At 40.0% G+C, this 20,583-nt stretch overlaps 1 protein-coding gene across 3 annotated transcripts in view; it reads right to left on the bottom strand.

The window, feature by feature from the left end:
* PLEKHG1 (pleckstrin homology and RhoGEF domain containing G1) overlaps positions 1–20,583 on the bottom strand; it is a 126,308-nt gene that overhangs the window by 19,648 nt on the left and 86,077 nt on the right. For 2 of the 3 annotated variants that reach the window (XM_041423946.1, XM_041423947.1), the window contains 2 exons: positions 9,802–9,902; positions 5,153–5,222 (listed from right to left, as the gene is read on the bottom strand). In XM_041423946.1, the coding sequence (XP_041279880.1) occupies positions 5,153–5,222; positions 9,802–9,902 (171 nt within the window). Of the gene's footprint in view, positions 1–5,152; positions 5,223–5,452; positions 5,534–9,801; positions 9,903–20,583 lie in introns of those variants that run through there. The other variant, XM_041423949.1, reaches the window with a different exon arrangement.

Raw genomic sequence — 20,583 nt, 5'->3', positions numbered from 1 at the left:
GCTATTACACTGTGTAATTTTCTTGGCAATCACTATCAAACTAGCCAGCACTCATAATAAGCCAGGATGCTTAAGAAAGAACATTAAGGTGAAATTCAGTATGGTGAAAAAATGTAATTTATTTTACATATGCGTATATTAATTCAAAGTTTTCATTCAGGGGATTTTGGTATAAATTTTAATATATTCCCATAGCTATCTTAACAGAATAATATAATTTATAGAACGACTTCATAAGCAGAGTGAAGAATATTTTGAGCCAATTCATTTTTATGTTTTTATTCTGCTCATATCACATGATTAGTCTGCTTTTCAAACAAAAAGGAAAAGAGCATCTGTTATAAAATTTTAACCAATGAAAGTACTGTCTGTAAAACAAACAAGGCCAAACACTTCAGGGTTACAGAGTAGGCTGTGTGCACATTCTCCTCAAAATCAAAAGCATGTCTGAAATCCCCAGGAGCCTTTTCACACTCTCGCTCTTTGGTTTGGTTTTTGGTTTGGGGTTTTTTTACACAAGGTCAGAAATACTTTTAATGGTTTGTTTTTTTTTTTTTTTTTTTTTTTGGTTTTTAAATGCAACAAATTTGTAGTAAAAACAAAAGATAGTTTCTTATGCCCTCGATACCTCTAAACCTTAAGAATGGTTTCACTATCACCCCTGCTTTCTGAACAGACATAACACCAAATTCCACACTGCACTTAACTGTGTACTCGCTCCAGTGAGCCACAGCTCATTTCACCACACAGAACCATCAGAGAGCATTTATTTTTACTGAGCAATGCGAGCATAGTGCCAGGAGAAAGTCAAGGACATGTGTTTTGCCTCCAGGATGAGATTGTTGATACGCACTCAAACTTGCAGCTCTCTTGTGAATCAACACCATACACCTTGCCCAGGCATTAGCCGGATTCATGTGAACATGTTGGGAAAGTGGCCAAGAGAGCCACTTCTAAGAGAAGTTCTTCTCATCCTGACAAAAGTGCACTGCTCAGAACAGGAGCAAAAGAAAAAACAAGAGCTAAGATGGTTTTATTATTTTTCTGACTACTTTCACAACATAAGGAAAACACCAGCCATGCTCTTCAGTATTTCTTCCGACATTCTTAAACTTACTCAGCTTGAAAATAGTTTTGTTCACATCAACTGTCTTCAGACCAGATTAAAATTGATCTCTGCATGGAGATTGGAATTGCTCCAGGGATCAATTTAAATCTGGGGGCCCAAAGCTGTTGTGGTAGAAGCTGCAAAAACCTGAGACTCAAGCTGAGAGTTTGTCCACACTGATTGGTAGTCCCTCTCAAGAGCAAAGCCAAGTGTGAGCAGACCCCAGCTATATTTACACTGATCCCTCACACTGGAATCAATTCACTGCACATCTCTTCTACATACATTCCAGATCTTCCCTCAACTCTTAATGCACTGTGCTTTTTTATAGCCATAAAAGGCACTTTAAAAGAAAATGGAGACTGAGAAAATGAGTGGAGTCAGTGTACAAACTGAAGCCAATTGCCTGGATTTGCTCATAACTAATGAGATGTTAGATTAAAGTAATTCTCCCTTTCCCCCTGGTTAAGCTGTTAGTGTGCCTTGCAGAAAACATATGTTCTGAATTTCTGGGGTGCTGAGTGAGAAGAGCGATGTGCCAGAATTCAACTCTCCTTTAAAACAACTCACTTAAATGTAAACGTACAGAATACTGAAGTCAATCTTCTAATTAACACTGGCATCATTACTATGAAAATGAAAGACTGGACTGGCAAAAAACCCCTTATAAACAGTCTTCTGTGTGAATAATTAAGCCATAGCTAAGCTTGCACTGGAACCTTTTTATTAGTCTCCAATTAGTTACTATATGTCTCCAAGAACTTTTACATCTAGTGCTAATATAGTTCTTCTAGACAAAGAGAGAGGATCAGAACTGGTACAAACTGAACTAGTACAACACTACCCTCAGAGGCAGGTTATTTCCATGCAGCAGCCATCCCACACTGTAAAACAAATACCCATACCCACACCATCTGCATCTTGAGGCAGAAAAAAAGACTGCAATTCATGATTGGATAGCAGGTTTAAAATAAGTGTGCTTTTCTGCATTTGTGTCTATCTGCCTGTGAGTTATTAATGTATTAAAATATTTGGAAGCAGAGGGATTCAATACAATGTTGTAAGTTGCTACTAAATATTTCCATTTCCTTAAAGTCATAGCTTTGCATCTTTATTTTATTGGTTAATGAGTTTTATGTTACTGGCTAGTTTAGACTAAAAACATTGCTGAAATCTGTTAATAAATCAAAGCTGCCATTTTAGAGGCTATTTACTTTGGGCCCTCAGCACAAAAAATGTTAAGATAAAGATTCAAACCCGCAATGATGTATTTCTTTGTTCAAATTACACTGAAGTGTGTTTTGATAATCCTTTCCCTTAAAAGTTACAAGGCTTTTTACTACAGAAGTATTAAAGTTATACACAGGAAACACAGTCATGTATGATTGTGTGAGGGAAGTATAATATGCTATACAAGAAATTTTATTGAGCTAAACCAAATAACAAAGTACAAAGAGAATGATCCAAAACTTCAAAAATCAAGCTCCTCACGTCTTCACAAATATAAAACATTTTATACAACAAGCTCCAGAGTTATTTTAACCATAACTGTTCTGTTATACTGCAAACCAACTTCATGTGATTTGACATGAATCCTAAGAAAGAAACAACTTTTACGTTATGCAGTTACTGAGCTTCTCAAGAGTGCAAAAAGCAAACACAGTAACTAGAGTGAAAACTTGGTTATACCTTAAGTTTTGCAACACCTACAACATTCACAGATGGGTGAAAAAATGGCACTAGGTCCAGAGCTCGTGTAACCTAAGCACAGCTCCACTGGAAGCATTCAAGAAGCTCCAGCACAGCTATATCCATTAGCTAAGGCTGTGAGCTATGACTTCAGCATGATAACATCCCCGTGCTTAACTCACAGTGAAGATCTAACGCACTCCAAGCAATGAAACAATAAATGGCCAAAGTCTCTTAAGACTTGAAGGAGCACATGCTGCCAAAAAAGGCAGTTTTATTTCCACTTCTTGGTCCTGGGAAGACACAAGCAACCAAGAATGGACAACTGGAGTTTGTTAAGGCAGTCAGCAGTTGCTGTAATGAAATCCTCACGGCCAAAACCAGAACTGTGGGGTATTTTGGTATTGTTTGACTTTGCTTTTAAGTGTTTGCACTTGTCTGGATGAAGCTAAAAAATGCCTGTTAGTACTGCAATCTAGCAATTTCTGAGCCATCAGGCAGTTGCCTGCCAATAATACAAATGCTAAAAGCATTTGACAAAGGAACAAAAGGCACAAGCAATGATATGCAGATGGGTTTTGGAACTAATGGCCAGAAAATCTACCAGACAAGCCCTTTCAGTTGGCCAATTTGAATGAGAATACAATTTTTTCCTGGACTTCTTACTATCAGTTGCACCATCTCTGTTTTGCATCCCAGCAGGAGCAGTCCCAGGGTCCCAGCTACAAGCAAGCAATACAGCAGAAATATCTACCAGCTCCAAACTGTTTAATCTGTAAATACCCTGAAGGTTTCCCATTTGGCCGTCACTGCACAGGCACTCGGCTGACTTACTCACAACTTCCTGCCCACCAGGGCCCCAGATCATTTTTATTAAGCTGTTTTCTAGTCAGCCAGACTCAGCAGGCACATAGGGTTATCCTGTTCCAGAAGTAGGACTTTGCACCTGCCCTTATCCTGTTCTCTCTCTCCTTCAATTCAATTGAATCCAGGTTATCTGTAGGAATAACAACATGCTATAAACCCCACTGCAATGGGGCAAAAATGCATCCTACTTTTGCATTAGTGGTGCTAACACTAAGGTCTCTCAGTGCTTACAAAAGACCAATTACTAGATAAATTACAGCTTTCTCAAACCCAGCTGAACGAAGAGATCTGGTGAACCAGCAGCACTTAGCTGGTATCATCACTCCAATTTACTATAAAATCCCTTATGTCACAACAGTGCCAAACAAATGACTGAATTAATGAGAGGGTGGTCCTGTTAATCCTAAATCCATGTGTTAGACTTATTACATTGAGTGCTTGGTGCTGACGATGCTGAGTTCAGGACAAAGTATAAAACATGACAGCCTTTGGCTTTCTGGTTTCTTTGGAGTTTTTTCATGTTTGTATTTTTTCATTTTGGTTTTTGCTGTTGTTGTTTTTTTTTTTTTTAATACAAAAAGGCAAACACACCTATAAAGCGATTATTCAACTTTAGACAACTACATGATCTCCCTTCCTCCAGAAATACCACAGAGAGAGCACTATTTTTTAACACATTTGTGCTCTACAGATTCAAGACATAGGTAGAGTGTCTGGTGAAGTCCGCAGTGAACTAGCATCATCTGTAGCCCAAATAATTTAATTTCTTGTTGTTCTACTTGTTATAGCCACTCCTCCCTGGCTGGCTCTTTGTGTTTCCTACAATGAAGGTCACCTTCTTCCCTGCATTTCTGCTGCATCTAACGACTTCCCATACTCCACATTTTTGGCTTCAGTATTGCCCAACAGAATCAAGATGCCCTGTCAATGTTCAGAAAATTCAAAGCATTACAGAGAGAATGGGATGTGAATCTTACGGCTAGACTTCGGGCCATTCCATTTAAAAAGAAAATTTAAGGTATAGTTGTGAGTTTCAGGAAAAATTCTCAGAAAACAATATGGCCACATGTTGTGTGTTAATGTTATTGCCTTTTTTAAGAATGCAGCCAAGTTTTATTCTCTGGTTGTTTTTAAGCTGACAAGGCATAACCAGAGTACCACTTGATCACCTACATTAAGAGATGCAAGTAAAACAGAGAGCCCCTGTAAGAGCTGACCAAAAAAAGTAAATCCTAAAAATGAACTCAATAAACAGCTCCACCAGCTCAGATACACTTATTGAAGAAAATTACACCTTTGTCTTGATTTTTTAGAAATGCAAATCAGAGGCATGTCCCTATCAATTACTAAGAGAAATTCCTTCCCTTTCCATAGATTTGCTGACTTTTCTTGGTTAACATTACACAAGCTGTCAGGATTAGGTCTCAAAAAACAGTAAATGAATCTTATTTCCCCCACAGCACTCTGCAACTGGTGCTGCAGACTTACCTTGGAAACAAAGCAATCTGCTATAGCCACAGGATCATTTTCACAGTTTTCCAAATCTTGCAGAAGTTCACTAAAACAAAGAACAGGACAAGGTAAGACAATTATGGCACACCTTGGATTAGACACAATTGTGTATTCAGAACCAGACACTGCTGTGCTAGTCGTGGCAGCGCTTAATGATGCACGGAGTCCTACAAAGGGAACAAGAACACCTCTGATGCCCCTTCCCCCCTCCAGGTACTGGTTTTTTTGGTTTTTTTTTTTAGGCAGAGAAGAACTATAAGGAAATGGTATTCCCACTATTTCAAAATTCAAGCCATCAGGTTGACCATGGATTGGTTGTTCTGCTAAGCAAAGCTGAGCCCCTTCCTTCAGGTAGATGTCCCATCCAAGAAACATTCAAGGCCAGGCTGGATGGGGCTCTGAGGAACCTGATCTAATTGAAGATGTCTCTGCTTATTGCAAGGAGGCTGGGCTAGATGACCTTTACAGGTGCCTTCCAACCCAAACTATTCCATGACTCTGTGACTGACAGCTCTTTCACAATAATCATAGTGGTGCAATCAGACAGTTGTGTACCTTGTATATCAAATAACATGACATAAAACTAATTAACAAACTGACTAAGAAAATTTAAAAGCCACTGAACACATGCACTGTCCTATAAAGACTTTCCATGTTTTACAAGCTTTACTTTACCAAGGGAGATGATGAAATGCTCTCAAAAATAGTGGAGAGAACTGGGGATATATTTCTCATACATGGAGAATGTTATGAAGCTCACTCAGGAAAATTAGTCTACTTTTCGTGTGTTTCTTCATTGAAGATAAAATGGTTAGCCTGGAAAAAGTTTTCTGTATGGGAATATATACACATATATGCTCTACATGCATAAAAACAACACCTGAGAGGATTTTATAATTTTTACACGCCAAAGAGAAAATTAATTAATTTGACCAGGAGCAAAGCAACAATGGAGCCTGTTTGCTGTTGAATTAAACTCAGTTCTTGAAAGTAAATTCAGTGAAAGAGTTCAAGTACAAGAAGAAAACTTCACAGGTTATCTCCTTGATCCAAAGAGTTTTCAGTCTTACTGAAGGACATACTCAGAAAAACGAGAGAAGAAACTGAGTTTTCTGTCAAATTGTTCTCTAAAAGAATTTTCTTTTCCTCCTCCTCCTCACCCTCTTCCCCCGCCCCCCCGACGCTTCCCCCAGCCACCCATATACACACACACACTCCCACAGATGATTTTCCATTTAGGGCCACTTTTCTCCCAATTCACAGCTGGTTCCCTGAACAAGTTTTGCCTAAGAGTTCCTATGCCTGTATCTAGGGATCTACCCTTTCCCCCTGTAAGCAGACACAATTTCCCTCTGCATGTACAAAAAAGAGTAAACCAGAAGAGTTTCCTGACTCGTTCCTTGCTTCTCTAATTACTAAAGGAAGGAAAGGGAGACATCAACATGCAGTCACAAGAAACAAAGACAGGCAAAGACCTTAGGTTCTGCAGTCACTAAGTCACTTTGTACAGTGACAATTTAACCTCTATGCCTCAATTTCTCCCTTCATCAAAACAGGAATAAAAATATGATCCTTGTTTGATACCCCACCCTCACAAAGCTCATGTACATCAGCAAAAGAAGCAAGCTGTAGCAATGGTGACCACAGCCATCAGTTATACTGACTGACTGTGTCCCATACGCGAGTTTTGGAAATAACATCAAACATGCCAAACAGGCTCAGAGGATTCTTGCTGTCTAGCAGTCGGACATTCTCCTAAAGTATGTAGCACCTGGACTGTCATTTTATTCCTACTGGTCTCCAACAAAACCACATAATTTCTCCTTCATGACAGATTTTATATATTCATGCATTGAGTCCACGTGTATGTGTTCAATACACTAGTGGTTTGTGTCTTCAGCACAAGCCCAGAGTGTAAGGGCTGTTTTTGAAAGAGTTTGTTACCTACTGCACTCTGTTCTGTCTCAGCTGGATGGTAAGAACAGGATTGCTAAGAGCAGTCTGCCACTGTAAAAACAGCAAAAATGTCATGCTCAGGCATTCTGAAAATCTCAATTAAATTCCTATAATACCAAGATGATGTGGAAAAAGTATGGCTATTATTGTAGGCTATGTTTAAGTACCTGGCAGGAGGCAGAAAGAACAATAGAGAAAAGTGTTGGTCCTGTTCACCTGAATATCCAGAGGTTTTCTGCTCGTCACAGTTCTTGGCCTCTGCAACTGGCTTGTGCCAGGCAGGCAGGCAGGGAGCAGAGCGAGCACTGCTGGAGGAGCTCGCTGCTCTTTCAGCTGGATCACTAACAAGATCCAGACTGAAGCATGACACAGGAGCCAGGGCCAGTTAACACCACACTGAGCTACAGAGCTTGGGTTACTGTGGGCTGGGAAAACCTGAATCTGTATGAACATCATTGGGAGCTAATGCTAACTGCTTCCCTCTCTCATCCTTTGGGATGAGAGAGGGAAGCATAAAGACTGACAATTTTGCATACAGTGCATTTGTTATCTTTTCAAGTCAAATGAATGAAAGTCTTACTACAATGCCTTTTTAGGATGCTTTGATTTTTTGATGAAGCTTTATGATGGCTTCTCCTCAGAAGAAGCCAGACCTTACCACTATGAAACTCAGAAAGAAATAGTTTTTCAAAAAGAGATCATAATCATGCAGTAGCTAGCAGTCACCATGATGACCACCATTTCTGCCATTCAACACAACACTTGAAAATCCTAAGTAGTTTAGCTGAGAGCAATTCCCATTCACTGAAATGAAATCTCTCAGATCTGCAAGTCTGAAAAAAACTCAGACTGAAACCTTTGATTATTGATTTATTATTATTGGTCAAATTCAAAGTTGAGAAAAACAAGGGAATTCTAAATCTGTAAAATCATGCTCACAAAAAACATCTGAAACTACTAACATAGAACTGCCAAGTGGACCTTTTTCTGAAGCTAAGGATAAATAAAAAAGGCTCTAGAGTATGTTTAGGACCCCAAAGCTACATGCCAAATTTCACACATGAGTAAACTTAATCCTTGAAACTATATTGGGATCTACAGTGAGTGTTCAGTTTTAAGAACTCACAATTTCCAAGCAGAACTTTATATCAGAAGGCCTGAAATACATTAGTAATTTACTAGATACTTTGGACAACTTTCCAGTAAGTTTTAGCCATTCTAACATATCTATCTCTAAAATTGCCAAAACCACTTTTTTTTTTTTTCAACTGCTGCAATTTTATTTTATTTGCACAGCTTAGTAATTCTGTATAACAACTGATCATATTTGAAAGTATTTTTAGTAGGCAATATTTGCAATGAAGCTGGCATAAATGCATCCTAGATATCAAGTCTTTTGTTTTTCTAGCTTTTGAAGGATCAGAAAATATAATGGCCAGGACTGTATTTTTCCATTCTGTGACCACTGGGAATCTGTAAGCTCACAATCATTGTCTCATGGCTCTAAAGCAGTCCATGAGCCTATTTTAGCATATTCCCACTATGTATTTTCCAGCTGTTAAGACATTCAGTAAAGTCAGTTGTTGTAGCTGAAGAAGGACACAGCATCTTTCTAGTTAAGCATATTTCCATTACCCTGCAGTAGCTATTTTAAGCTTCAGGAAAAGACTTTAGATTTCATCTTTGTCCATAAATTCTGAATAGACCCATTCTCAGTCTTTCCTTTGACACGAAACAGCAATCCCAGCAGTTGAAGCCCTTAAAAGTAACTTCCCATGATGATGGAAAAACATTGAAGATGATCTTTGCCACAAGTACTGCACTTCAGAATCCTCCTTTGATTCAATTAAATTATCTGTTGTTCTTCAAAGAACACAGTTGTTTGGGAGATGTTTTGTCAACTACAGCAAAGCTAAGAGAGTTTTTATAGGAGTATTGGTATATAAAATATGTAGGAACTTTATGTCAATATATTTCCTGCACTGGTTGAATAGTCAGGTTTTCCTTAAATGCTGACTAAGTTAATAATTTTTATAGCAACAGGATTCAGACAGAAGTAGCTGTAGCATGCTCCTCAAACTGCAGATACTGAGATCCCGCACAATGTGGCACTAGCTATGCAAGCAAGACATTTTACTTCAGGCTCCCAATACACACTGCAATTCCATCTGCAGAGTTTTAGAGAAGGCTGCAAAGACACTGAACAAAAAACTTCAATTAAGGGAAGGTACTTGAATACAGTTTTGAGAAATTAATTCAGGGACTACCTAATAGCATAAAGCACTACAAAAGCCAGATCTGGGTGAGGTACATAGGTACACAAAAGGAGCTGATATAGTAGGAATAAAACATCTCTTCATTAAGGCAAGAATTTCTTTTACAATATCTTCCATTAAGCTCAGTTAAAGCACAGAGCAGGTTAGGCTTACATTCACGTAAATACCCAGCATAAAAGCAAAAAAAGGACATGGAGACCATCTTGGTGCATCAAATAAAAAGCTAAAAAATCTGGTGTCAGCAAACCAACCTTGCTTAGAATTAAAATCAGATAATTTCTCGATTTATAGGTCTTGGCTGTTTAAGAGGGATAAGAGTGAATTTGGCTGGTTTGCTCCCTCTTGTTAACACAGGCTATTGAAATGTTTCCATTTAGGTAAAAATGAATTTACCTGTTGAAATGGTAGATATCCCGAATGTTTCCAAACAGGGCTGATCGCTCCTCTGTTCCCAGGGAGAGCTTGGTCTGATCAGTGATACAGTCAAGGTAATCCTACAAGAGAAATGAGAGGGACGTCTTCAGACATTTCCTCCTTTCCTAGATGAGTAAACAGAACTATGTTTTATTGTGCAAGATGAGTCTCTGAATATCAGTTTCACCTTATTATTACAATAAAGCCTTCAGCAGCCCCTCTGAGAACAGTCACTCTATTATGAACGGTAACAGTACTTATCTGTTCCCTGAAACCAAGCAAATAACAAAAGGCTTAAAGCTAAGTTATACCTTTTAGACGGCACAGCCAATGTTTCTCTCACTACTGATAAACAAATGTTTTCAAATTTCATTCACAGTGACAGTTTAATTGATCATTTGGCTGGCTCAAAGACAAAAAAAATGTAAGCGATGAAGAATGTCATTTAATGCAGTCTTAGAAACAGGAAAGCTATATAATGAAGAACAGAAAGCACGCAAGCAAGAGAGGCTCAGAAAAGCAACCACTGAATAAATTACTTTTTTAAAAATCATGGTTACTGAAGAATGCAGAATATGTAGAACACAGATCTCAAAGGATCTATGTCCATGCAATTTACCAAGCACAGAGTTACACTGCAAATTACATTGCTGTATACTCTAGCAAAAATTTCCAATTGCCCTTACAGGATTGATAGGCTCTCATCCAGGGACTTTATTTGAATAAGAACATCACAGCTAGAAAAACCTCAGATCAGCAGTGTTCTGGGAGAACAACTTTCCCACCTCTTCCCTCACTTCAATAAGAGCTCAATGTCACCTTTTTTCCTGTTGCTGCTACAGTATTAAAAGTCTCTCATAAGGGCAAACAAATCCAGCAGGCTATTTAACTACAGCTCATGAAACAAGAAACCTGATGTGCTGCCACATTCATGAAGAAATTCTGTTGGAGTATGGAAATACAAGTGAAAACAGCTGAAACAATGTGAAATAAAAATAAATAAAATCCTTTAGCCTGTGGCTAGACAATGTGGTGTGGCAACCTCCCAAAAGCAACACAGCATTCCAGGGTGCTGCAGGAAAGGAACCCTGTGAAATGCCAACAAAACCATGCAAACTTCTAAGATATAACTGTGTTCCAGAGTCCTACAGAAAAAGGTATTATAGAACACATACACTGGCCAAGAGTTATTCTCTGTGTAAATTCTGAGAAGACAAAGGGTTTGAATCAGCCAAGGATCTGACTTTTGGTTTCTAGGTGTCCTCAAAAGGAAGGTTAAGAATTACAGCATTTAAGCCTCCATGCCCATATCCTTATGTTCAACTGAAGTAGTTTCAGCAAACTTAGAGGTGTAACCAAGATTTAGGTTTAGGTATCAGCAGAATTTCCTGTCCCCTCCCCCTAACAATAATCCACACTCCATCATCACTGCCAGTTAAAGGTAGCCCTCATCACCCCCCAAACTCAGTATTTTTTGCTGGGGCAAAGCAAGTAAGTCTATTTCAAGGTAACCCCAGTGTCTTTAAGAAGAGCAACGAGTGGCAGTAGGCAGGCAAGTCCCTGGAGAGCCGTGTCATCTCTCCTGTGATAGCATCTGAACTTACTCTACCTTCCCTCCTGGCTGGCAGCAGCCTCAGAGCCCACACTTGACCTTGAAATATATTTGCGCTGGAAATCATTGGAATCACATCCACAGGCTCCCTGAACTTCAGCTTTTTATTTATACTCAGAAGCTGCAGAAGAATAAAAAGGTTCAGGATGGCGAGGCAGACAGGACTGCAGCAAGCAGTACATTGGGTCAAAGGCAGAAGCAGATAATATATTCCAGTCTACTCCAATAATAGTATTAAACAAATAACCTTTTCTGGCCAGAGACAAATCTTCATTATATCAAAGCAAAGAATAGAAAAGCTCCAGTGGAATCGTGATCCTCTGAAAACATTTTTAGCACTGCAGGGACACCACAGTACCCTGAGCTGATATGACAAGGTTGGGCTGCAGGGGAATGGAAAGCCTACATTAAGTAACTCCATACAGAACATTTAATGAATAAAGAGGAGCTCCTTTCCAATTCATTCATCTCAACATAGCTGGAGCTTGCGTTTCTTCAAAATAACAAACAGTCCACAGTTATTTCCAGTATTGTAGACAGTGCATGACCTGGTTTTCTGCTCCTTTTGTTCTCTTATCCTGATTTTCCTCCACATATACATACACTTCTCAGTCTTTTACCAACCATTAGTAAGAAAGAGGGAACCAGGTACCTTTCAAATGTTGCTGCCAAGCAGCAGCCTGCAGGTGCTTTGGCAGTTTTCCTACACTCCTGTAACATATGTCAGTATCAGTCTACGAACACCACACACCCACGGTCTGTGCTCCATTTTGCTAGAGGTTCCTTCAGACTGTGCTTTAGGCCCCCTTCTTCATCCAGCCTCAGATCAGAAACAAACCAGAAACAACTGGGTGGATGTGTGCTTCCCTAGCGTAAGGCAAAAAGTTTATTTGCTCAAAATGCTTGGGATTCAGAGTTACCTTATACCTCACCTGGTACTACTAGGAAATGACACAATTTGGGGACTGCTGTCCTGGTTTAGCTTTCTAACTTTGTCAGTATTACTCGAGACTGCAGACGTTTACGTTGCTGTTATTGGTGTAAGCAGACAGACACAGCAAAAAGCTCCAGATATTCAAGTTTTTCTGAAAAAGGTGGACTATGGACAGTCCTAACACATTGGTGTCATGCAGGTCAGGCCCTGCACAGGAGCACACTGCTTGCACTGGCTCAGCCAGTGGGACCTGTCTGATTATGTTGCTTTATAGGGCACGTGTGCTCTCATAAAGGCTTCATGAACTCATCCAGGAAACAGATGCAGAATTGGCCTATAATGTCTTCTGCAAGGACAACACCACAGGCAGATCAAAGCTACCCAGACGTGGGGGTTTTCCTAATTATTTCTTAGCAAATGGTACTTTACCCCCATGGTAGTCACTGCAGGGTATCAACAGCTGTTATCATCTGGAGCCATAATGAAAGGTTTGGAGCTACAAGATAACAGGGCAGGCTGCAAATGTAATGACATGGTGCAGAAATCAATGAAATTTATCAGAACAGAGTACTGGCCTTATTCACTTTATTTGTTTCTTGTCAGCATCTATGAACCCTCTGTCGGCACCGAATGATTTGTTTATAACCTTTGCCTTTTATTGCTTCTCTGCAGTTATGGCATCAACATCTAGCTTACTTTACAGGAGGAAAAAAAACCCCTCACAAGTGTTTGTCTCCTTAGACTGATTTATGGACCATGGTTTGCTCTCATGGTATTGCACAATTTTCTCCTCCCTTTTCCTTGAAACTCTCCAAAAACTGGGAGAGTCTTGCCAGACTGCCCTGCCTTTCTTGCCGGGTTTGGCATTCTCCCCATGTGTCTTTCATCATGGCAAATCCTTCAGAAGGAACGTCTGCTAGAAGCTGCATACCCTAACTACCATCTCCTCTTCCACAATCACAAAAAAAAAAGATCTCTAGAGGAATAAAATTATAAAAACACTAACCTTGGAGGCTAAAAAATATAATTATATGAATCAGAAATGAGAGAAAACTGTCAAGAAAAGCACAAAATAAGCAAAAATATATTCAGATATTGATTAATGTTTTCCATGACCAAACTTAAGAAACCAAATGCAATGAGTGGGACATTTTCATCCAGCCACCCCAGTTTTCCTTTGAACACATACACACACACTTAACTTTAAAAACTTCATCTATTGTTGAAGTTATCTATAGTATAAATCAGCCATTACTGTGGTAAAGTTAAAATTACACATTAAAAGGGATAATATTAATGCTAATATTAACATAGTAATTCTAAAAAAATGGGCATAAAACCACACTGCCTTGTAAAATGAGAATCAATTTTTATCCTGCTCCGCAATAAACATATATACTATGTAAGTTCTTAGTAATCCCTTTACAGGGCAGGAGTGTGCATATAAAAATATCACAAAAGATAAGCAAAATTGTTAAATGAGCAGTGTAGTTGCACAGGTACACCTTTGCCAAGACGCAGATACACAAGGCACACAGGACTGAAAAATCTGATTAAATATCAATACAAAAAAAGAATCAAAAAATTATTCTATCCACTAGGAAACTTTGCTTTCTAATGCCTAAACAAGCTGCAGGAGAAAGCAAAGCTGCCCTATGTCTTTGATTTCAGCAACACACTCTGGGTTCAAGAGCTGAGGACTTACATCACAAAACCTCAATCTCTGATCTAAAAATACTTAAAACCAGGTATTTATCAAAACTTCAGTGGCTTCTAGTAGTGTTGCAGACAGAGGAGGGATTGGTAATATTAAATCAAGCAGGAAATGATCCATGCAGTGCCACAGCATCACTCAGACCCCCAGTTCTCTGATACTCCCTAGATCTACTAGTAAAGCAGATTTTACTCCTAGGTACTATCCCATACTCATAGCCATATGTTTTTTCCAACTCCCTTCTATCCAAAATCAGATGGCTGTGCAGAAGAGGAACCACTGAAACAGCTCAGCAGCCTTAGCCACCTAAGCACTACTTCCACACCACTTGGAGGAAAAGGCTGCAGGCCAGGAAGAAAAGATGCCACGGAATGGATCCTATTTGTAGCCTGCTAGCTTGAGCCATGCTGCCCAAACTAGCCACACACTTGTAAACTAAGAAAACTGGGCATCAGATGTAGATTAGAATAGACACTATGAAATGCTTCCCAGTGCTTATTCTGCTAATTTACAGGTAACTGTAATGTGTACCAATTCACCTTTTCCCTGATTTTTTTTTCTATTCTTTTTTCTCCATTATTTATTTTATTTTTTAATTTATCCAGCAGGTATAGCAGCATACTCTGAATGCCTTGTGGTTCAAAGAATAGCATGCTATCCACACAACAGGTGGCCAAGGATGATGAATTTTAGTCAGGGCAGTTCGTTGCAGCTCTTTTCAATATTTAAAGTACTGCTGCATTCTGCAAAGGCAATGTACATTTGTATACTAAGCATACTTTTCTATCTTGCTCTGGTTCCTTTCACTATATGAGTCCAAGGGATTGAAACCTAAAAATGCTTGCACTGTCCACCCTACAGAGTCACTACAAGCAAACCCAGAAACCTAAATAAAAAAGAAAATTTCTGTGAGCATGTCCTTCTACTTACTGGTATTTGGTGGGGTTTTCTACACAGACATCTGAAGCTGGAAAAGACTCACATAGACCAAAGCATAGACAGGTCTGAAAGACCAGCTCCTACCTGGGGCTACGGCCACTAAGGCACAGCACGGTCCTGCACTGACCAACAGCCTAAGCCAGGGTCTTTCTGAGGACAACACACACTTGGAGACACAGCTTCCTGTGCTCCCTTCAGCAGAAAGCTGTGCTCTCTGTGCTTCCTCCTCACCTCTTCCATTTGCTTTATTTCTCTCGGTACCTTGCATGTTAGACTGGCACTTGCCAGCAGCAGCAAAGCTCTGCCCTGTGGGAAATGGGCATGCCAGGCCTTGCAGGTGGGCTTCAGAGAACACACCTACACGTCCAAGGACATGCCTGGAGAGCACTAACTCTGCCACCAAGGCAAAAGGACATGAAGAAGACCTCCCAGCACCGACAGCCAGCCCCCCTCCATATGGGAGCAGCCAAGATAACCCATCTGCCTTACACAAATCTGACACTAGATGTGGTTTGTGATTGATTTCTTTCCTCTCCGATATCCCTGCAGAAGAGCTGAGTCTCTGAGCTGGCAGGAGGCCACGTCACCAGCACCAGTCCTCTCCCTGGGCGGATGGTGGAGGATCCATACTGAGCTCACCTGTGCTTCCAGCCAGCTTCCTGGGAAGTGCCAATTGACACGTGCAGCTGGCTCACACGCAACCCGCGGGTAGCGGCAATAAAGCGTGACATGGTAAGACGATACTCTGCTGACTGACTGCGTGTAGGAAGGGCAAAGATTGGTGGTGGTAGCACTCGTGAGAACATGGTATGAGGAAAGACTAAAAATAGAGAAAGCACATGTAAGTTTTATTTCCACTGTTTAACATTGCAGAGTAAGGTGATCGTGACAGAGATCTCCCTACACTTAGCTTATTACACCCTAACTGTGTGAGGTTAACAGTATTAACTTAAATTTTACCTGGAAAAGTGAATTTTTAAAAAAATTTTTTTTTTCCTATATAGCTATTCCTGAGGGACAGATTTTTGATAATCAACTTCCTCGCCTATATTACAGATGTTAAAACACTGTCCCATTTGCAGTTACTAAGGTCTGGATGTAGTGACCTCTAGTAGGTCCCCTTGGCTTTATCCACACGCATGGAAAGCCACAGGGGGAGTTATGTGTCAGCCAAAATTAGCAGTGAGAGATTCCTGAGTCCTAACACTATGCCTTGCACCTTGAAAACACACTCTTTCTTTGGTTTAGGCTGCCTTTGAACAGTTGTGCCCATGTAGACATGAATCAGAGACATGAGATAAGCACAGTTGTATACAAAGTTGGAAATTTCTAGGGCACATCAATGTCAACAATTTAACAGTCAGGAGATCTTGTCACAGGACTTCAAGCTGTCAGGGCACAGCTAATCTCAGGAAATGAACTAAAGAATTTGCCCTGGAAAACTCTGTCAGTGAGAGGTCCCTCAACACTCTGCGAATCCATTCACCGGGGCCCTGGGCAAGGACAATTGCCTGGCCAGTGTGCATGGCTGGGAGATAGCAGAACAGCTTCCTGCAGCTGTGGGTTCCCCCTCTCTGCTTTAGAGCCTGAGCCTTTAAAGCAAGCTCTGCACATCCTCTTGCCCCTGCCCCAGTGTCAGAGGATGCCTGTATCAATTTCCAGCTCTGTCCCACAGTTCTCTTCTAGGACTGGGGTGGGAGGACGCACATGTCCTATTCCACCAGTCGAGGGTCTTATGTAATTTCTTTTTGTCCAGCATATGCTTTCTTCTTGTGTCCCATGAGATGTTTTAGCATGAATGCTGTGCCTATAACGCTCTCTGGGAGGGTCAAAACCTGACACCAGCTGATCCAGCATTGAACTGTCAGCCTGCCCGGATGGACTGCTCTCATGGATTTTTGCCTTCTTTGTCGTAGTGAATTTTTGCTCTAATGAAACACAGTCAGAGTTCAATAATATTCCCTTGTTCAACTGCAGGAATTCCATGCTAAAATCTCCCATCTTAAAAAGACACCTTGGAGGGCAGACTGTCAATTAAATGAAACTGTAATTTGATAGAGATGCATTAAAAGCACTCAAATTGAAAGTGCGATTGATGGATTGTACACAGACAAGTCCTGTAAATGGTCAAACATCTGTAAAGATGATTATGGGTAAATCACCAGAACAGAAACTCACATGAAACCCCACTTAGACACTTCAGCACACTAACTTATTGAAGCTGAAATCCATTGATTAAAACCATGTCCCACATTAATCTTCAGTTATCAGCCAGCACCCACTGCCACATCACAGCTACAAGATTTTTTTCCCAGAAGTTGGCCCTCAAAATTGCTGCTCAGAGGTGTGGTAAGAAGCAAGTTCAGAGCACAGGTGGAGATCACGGGATTACAAATGCTATCAGTAGTTTACTGACATGTCATTAAGGAGCAATGTGATGCCCTCATGTAATGCCTTTCTAAAGTTAAAAGGAAACATAGAAGAAATAAGCTACAGTAATGAAAACATCCAAATGAAAATAATAATAGTAATATTATTAGCAGTAACAGTAATTAGGATGTCATTTAGTTTGAGGTTACTAGGCAGATGAAGTGCTATAAAGATTTCTAGATCTATAGCATTGGTGTCAGTCACCATCATCATTCAATAACCTCAATCTTACTCAAAAAAGTACCAGCTGGAAGTGCTTAGTAATTATAAATTTTAAAAAATTAATTAAACTTCATCAGGACATCTATAAATTATTTTTCACAACACACTTTAGTCAGCCTGATTATAAGATTATTGAACCATAATCAAACAAGACACTGAGAATTATTAAGGCATATTTGGCCTTCCAGTATACAAATCACCCAGGAAAAGAACCCGAGCCTTGTGGTGTAGACCCTTGCCCTGTTAAATAAACTTTCCCCAATTTGTAAGGCAAATGAATGACAACATTTTCTAAAAGAGATCTCAATATGCTTACAAGTTAAATGAGACATTCCAGAAGAGAAATGTTTATTTTAAAACACAAGAAGGGAAACTGAAAGAGTCTGTTTTCCAAAGAATGAAAATACAAACCCAGCAAAACGGAGAAAATCTGCACAGATCCTAAACACACATTTATCTTAACCTTAGTAACCACATGATTACCAGAGACTTCTGGATGGCTCTTCTTGTGAATATACGAAGAGCAATGAAATGGAACTTTATAGTGGGTGGTTTGCAAGGAAAAACTTTGTTAAAGTGTCTTATTTGCAAAATGGTCTGCTCATGAAACCAGGAAAAATCAAAGTTACCTCCACACCTTAATTTGCTGGAGTGGTAAGAGCAGAAAAGGGAGAGACTACTATGTGGTTTGTTAAGCATTCAGGCTTAAAGGTCATGGATTACTAGAACACTGTTCACTGACAAGTAATATTTAATAACAGTGATATAACAACTTTAAAAGTAGTCAAATGTTTCCATGGATCAAATTGGAAATGGGTATATACACAAAGAAAATTCCAAAAACTATGGCCTGGCTGGAAAAGCAGAAATGTCTCTGCCTTTATCTTAAGATATCACCTCCACATGATGAAATTTCTTTACAGAAAATCCCAACCATTCTGCAAAAAAGATATAATCTCGTCAAACCATTGTAATGTTTACTGAAAATTTTGCAGCATAAGCTATACTTCCTCTCCCTGCCTCTCATCTCTCAGACCTCTTCTTCACAGTTTTCCTGCCTACTCTATAAACTTTTGTAAAGCTCTGCTCTGCGGAGCTCCTTATCCACGGCCAGTAAGCAACAACAAGACAGAGGGCAGATGTGAACAGACCTCTCTTTTGTTACTTCCTGAATCCCAGAAGGGCTCCATGCATCCCCCTAGGCAGGGATACAACTCTTTGCTCCAGTCTCAGTGCAGTCACAGGAAGGACGTTTCAATCCTGGAGTCCCCTGGCTGCCACCAGCACTCCTAAATGGCACACTCCATATTTAAATTACATCTTCCCCTTGCCTCCCTGGTCCCAAAAGAATAAAGCTTTCTGGAACAGAAGATTAACTTTCATCCTTTAATCTATATTCATTCACATTCAGCAAGTGGGTAGGAGGTTGCAGACAGCACGGTCGAATGATTTACGCCCTGCTGCCAGAAAAGGGAGGACAAGAGCAACAGCAGCCAGGCTTTTCGGCAATTCTGTGGCTCCCTGGAAGAGCAGCAGCCCTCCCTGCTGCTTCTCTCCCACCCACAGCTTAAGAAAGGCTCACTGTACATTTATAGACAGCTCATTTATTACTGCAGTGTAACTCACCCTTCTGTGCTGTCCAAACACAGAGCTGACCTTAAAACAAACCCAAAGCTGTGGCTATACATTTGTGCTGTCTTAACGTCTGCAGTCCCAGTCAACCAGTGAAGCTGCACAGTCACCTGACAAAGACAGCCTCTGTCCCAACAAGTTTCTGCAATGTAGCTGTAAAATAAGAACTGGATGCAAAGTACAGGTGAAGGAAACAGAAGGCAGCAATGACATTTTATTCAGCGTCTTTCAAGTACTTGGGAACATGCTGAATGAAAGAAATTTATTAATGCTGCCAGCAGAAGTAAGACCGAAGCAGTGATGATGCAGATAAGAAAAACCATGCATCAGTATATTTAACCCTGGCTTTGTGTATTTCCTGTGAAGTTAGTTTACAAACAGCTCCCTGCTCATGCCACAGCATAAGCAGATGCTTACACTGCACAAGTTGTTTATTAGGTTACTTCTGGCTGTCCACAACACATGATATTCCTACTGTACAGCTATAAAACCTCTTTTTCCAAAACCCAGAACCATTCCCATCCTGCCCAGAAGCAAAGTGAGGTTTGGGTTTTGCTTCTGCTTTTGTTAGGCATCATTAAAGGGCACACATGATGAGGAGTTCACAGCATATGTAGCTGGCAAAACACTTTTGTTCAAGATCTTGGAGTCCCAGAAACAACCGCATCTGAAACTATTTAAGACACAAACACAAAACCCAGTTTGTGTATACTTCCACTACTTTAGGTTGCTTAAGGATGTTTAATATGGCTCACACACAGGAAGGAAGAAGTCCACAGGGAAAACTGAACTATCCCTGAAATACATCAAAAGAAAGAAGTCTGATTTACTTTTACTTAAGGGTAACCAGAATAGCTATTTGCACCTGTTTGGTAACTCACCCTGTGGTGTTCCTGACTACCTCCCTTCTCAGCAGCCTGCACTGGTCCTGATTCATAAACAACAACTCCAGAAACAAAACACAACATTACTGCCCTCTAATAAACCTACTTACAAATTCATTACAAATTAATTAAGTGGAACATTTTTCTGCTCTGATTTATATTGCTCTGTTTAAACTTCAAAAACTTCAAGGCCTCTTGGACATGTACTGAGATGCTTCAGTTTCAGCTGTCATATCTCAGTATTACTGGACAAAACTTCCCTTGCTTTTAAGCCGAGCTTTCCCTTAAGGAGGTCAATCAGAATTTGACACTGCTCTTTCTTCATGGATAAAAGAAAAGCAGTGAGAAAGTTCAGCTCAAAAATTTAACAAATACTAATCACAGTTAAACTTAT

The sequence above is a fragment of the Onychostruthus taczanowskii genome, unplaced genomic scaffold (genome assembly GCF_017590055.1).
Source record: "Onychostruthus taczanowskii isolate IOZ18803 unplaced genomic scaffold, ASM1759005v1 scaffold8, whole genome shotgun sequence".
Taxonomy (NCBI): Eukaryota; Metazoa; Chordata; class Aves; order Passeriformes; family Passeridae; genus Onychostruthus; species Onychostruthus taczanowskii.
This window is presented reverse-complemented; position numbering and strand designations above follow the sequence as displayed.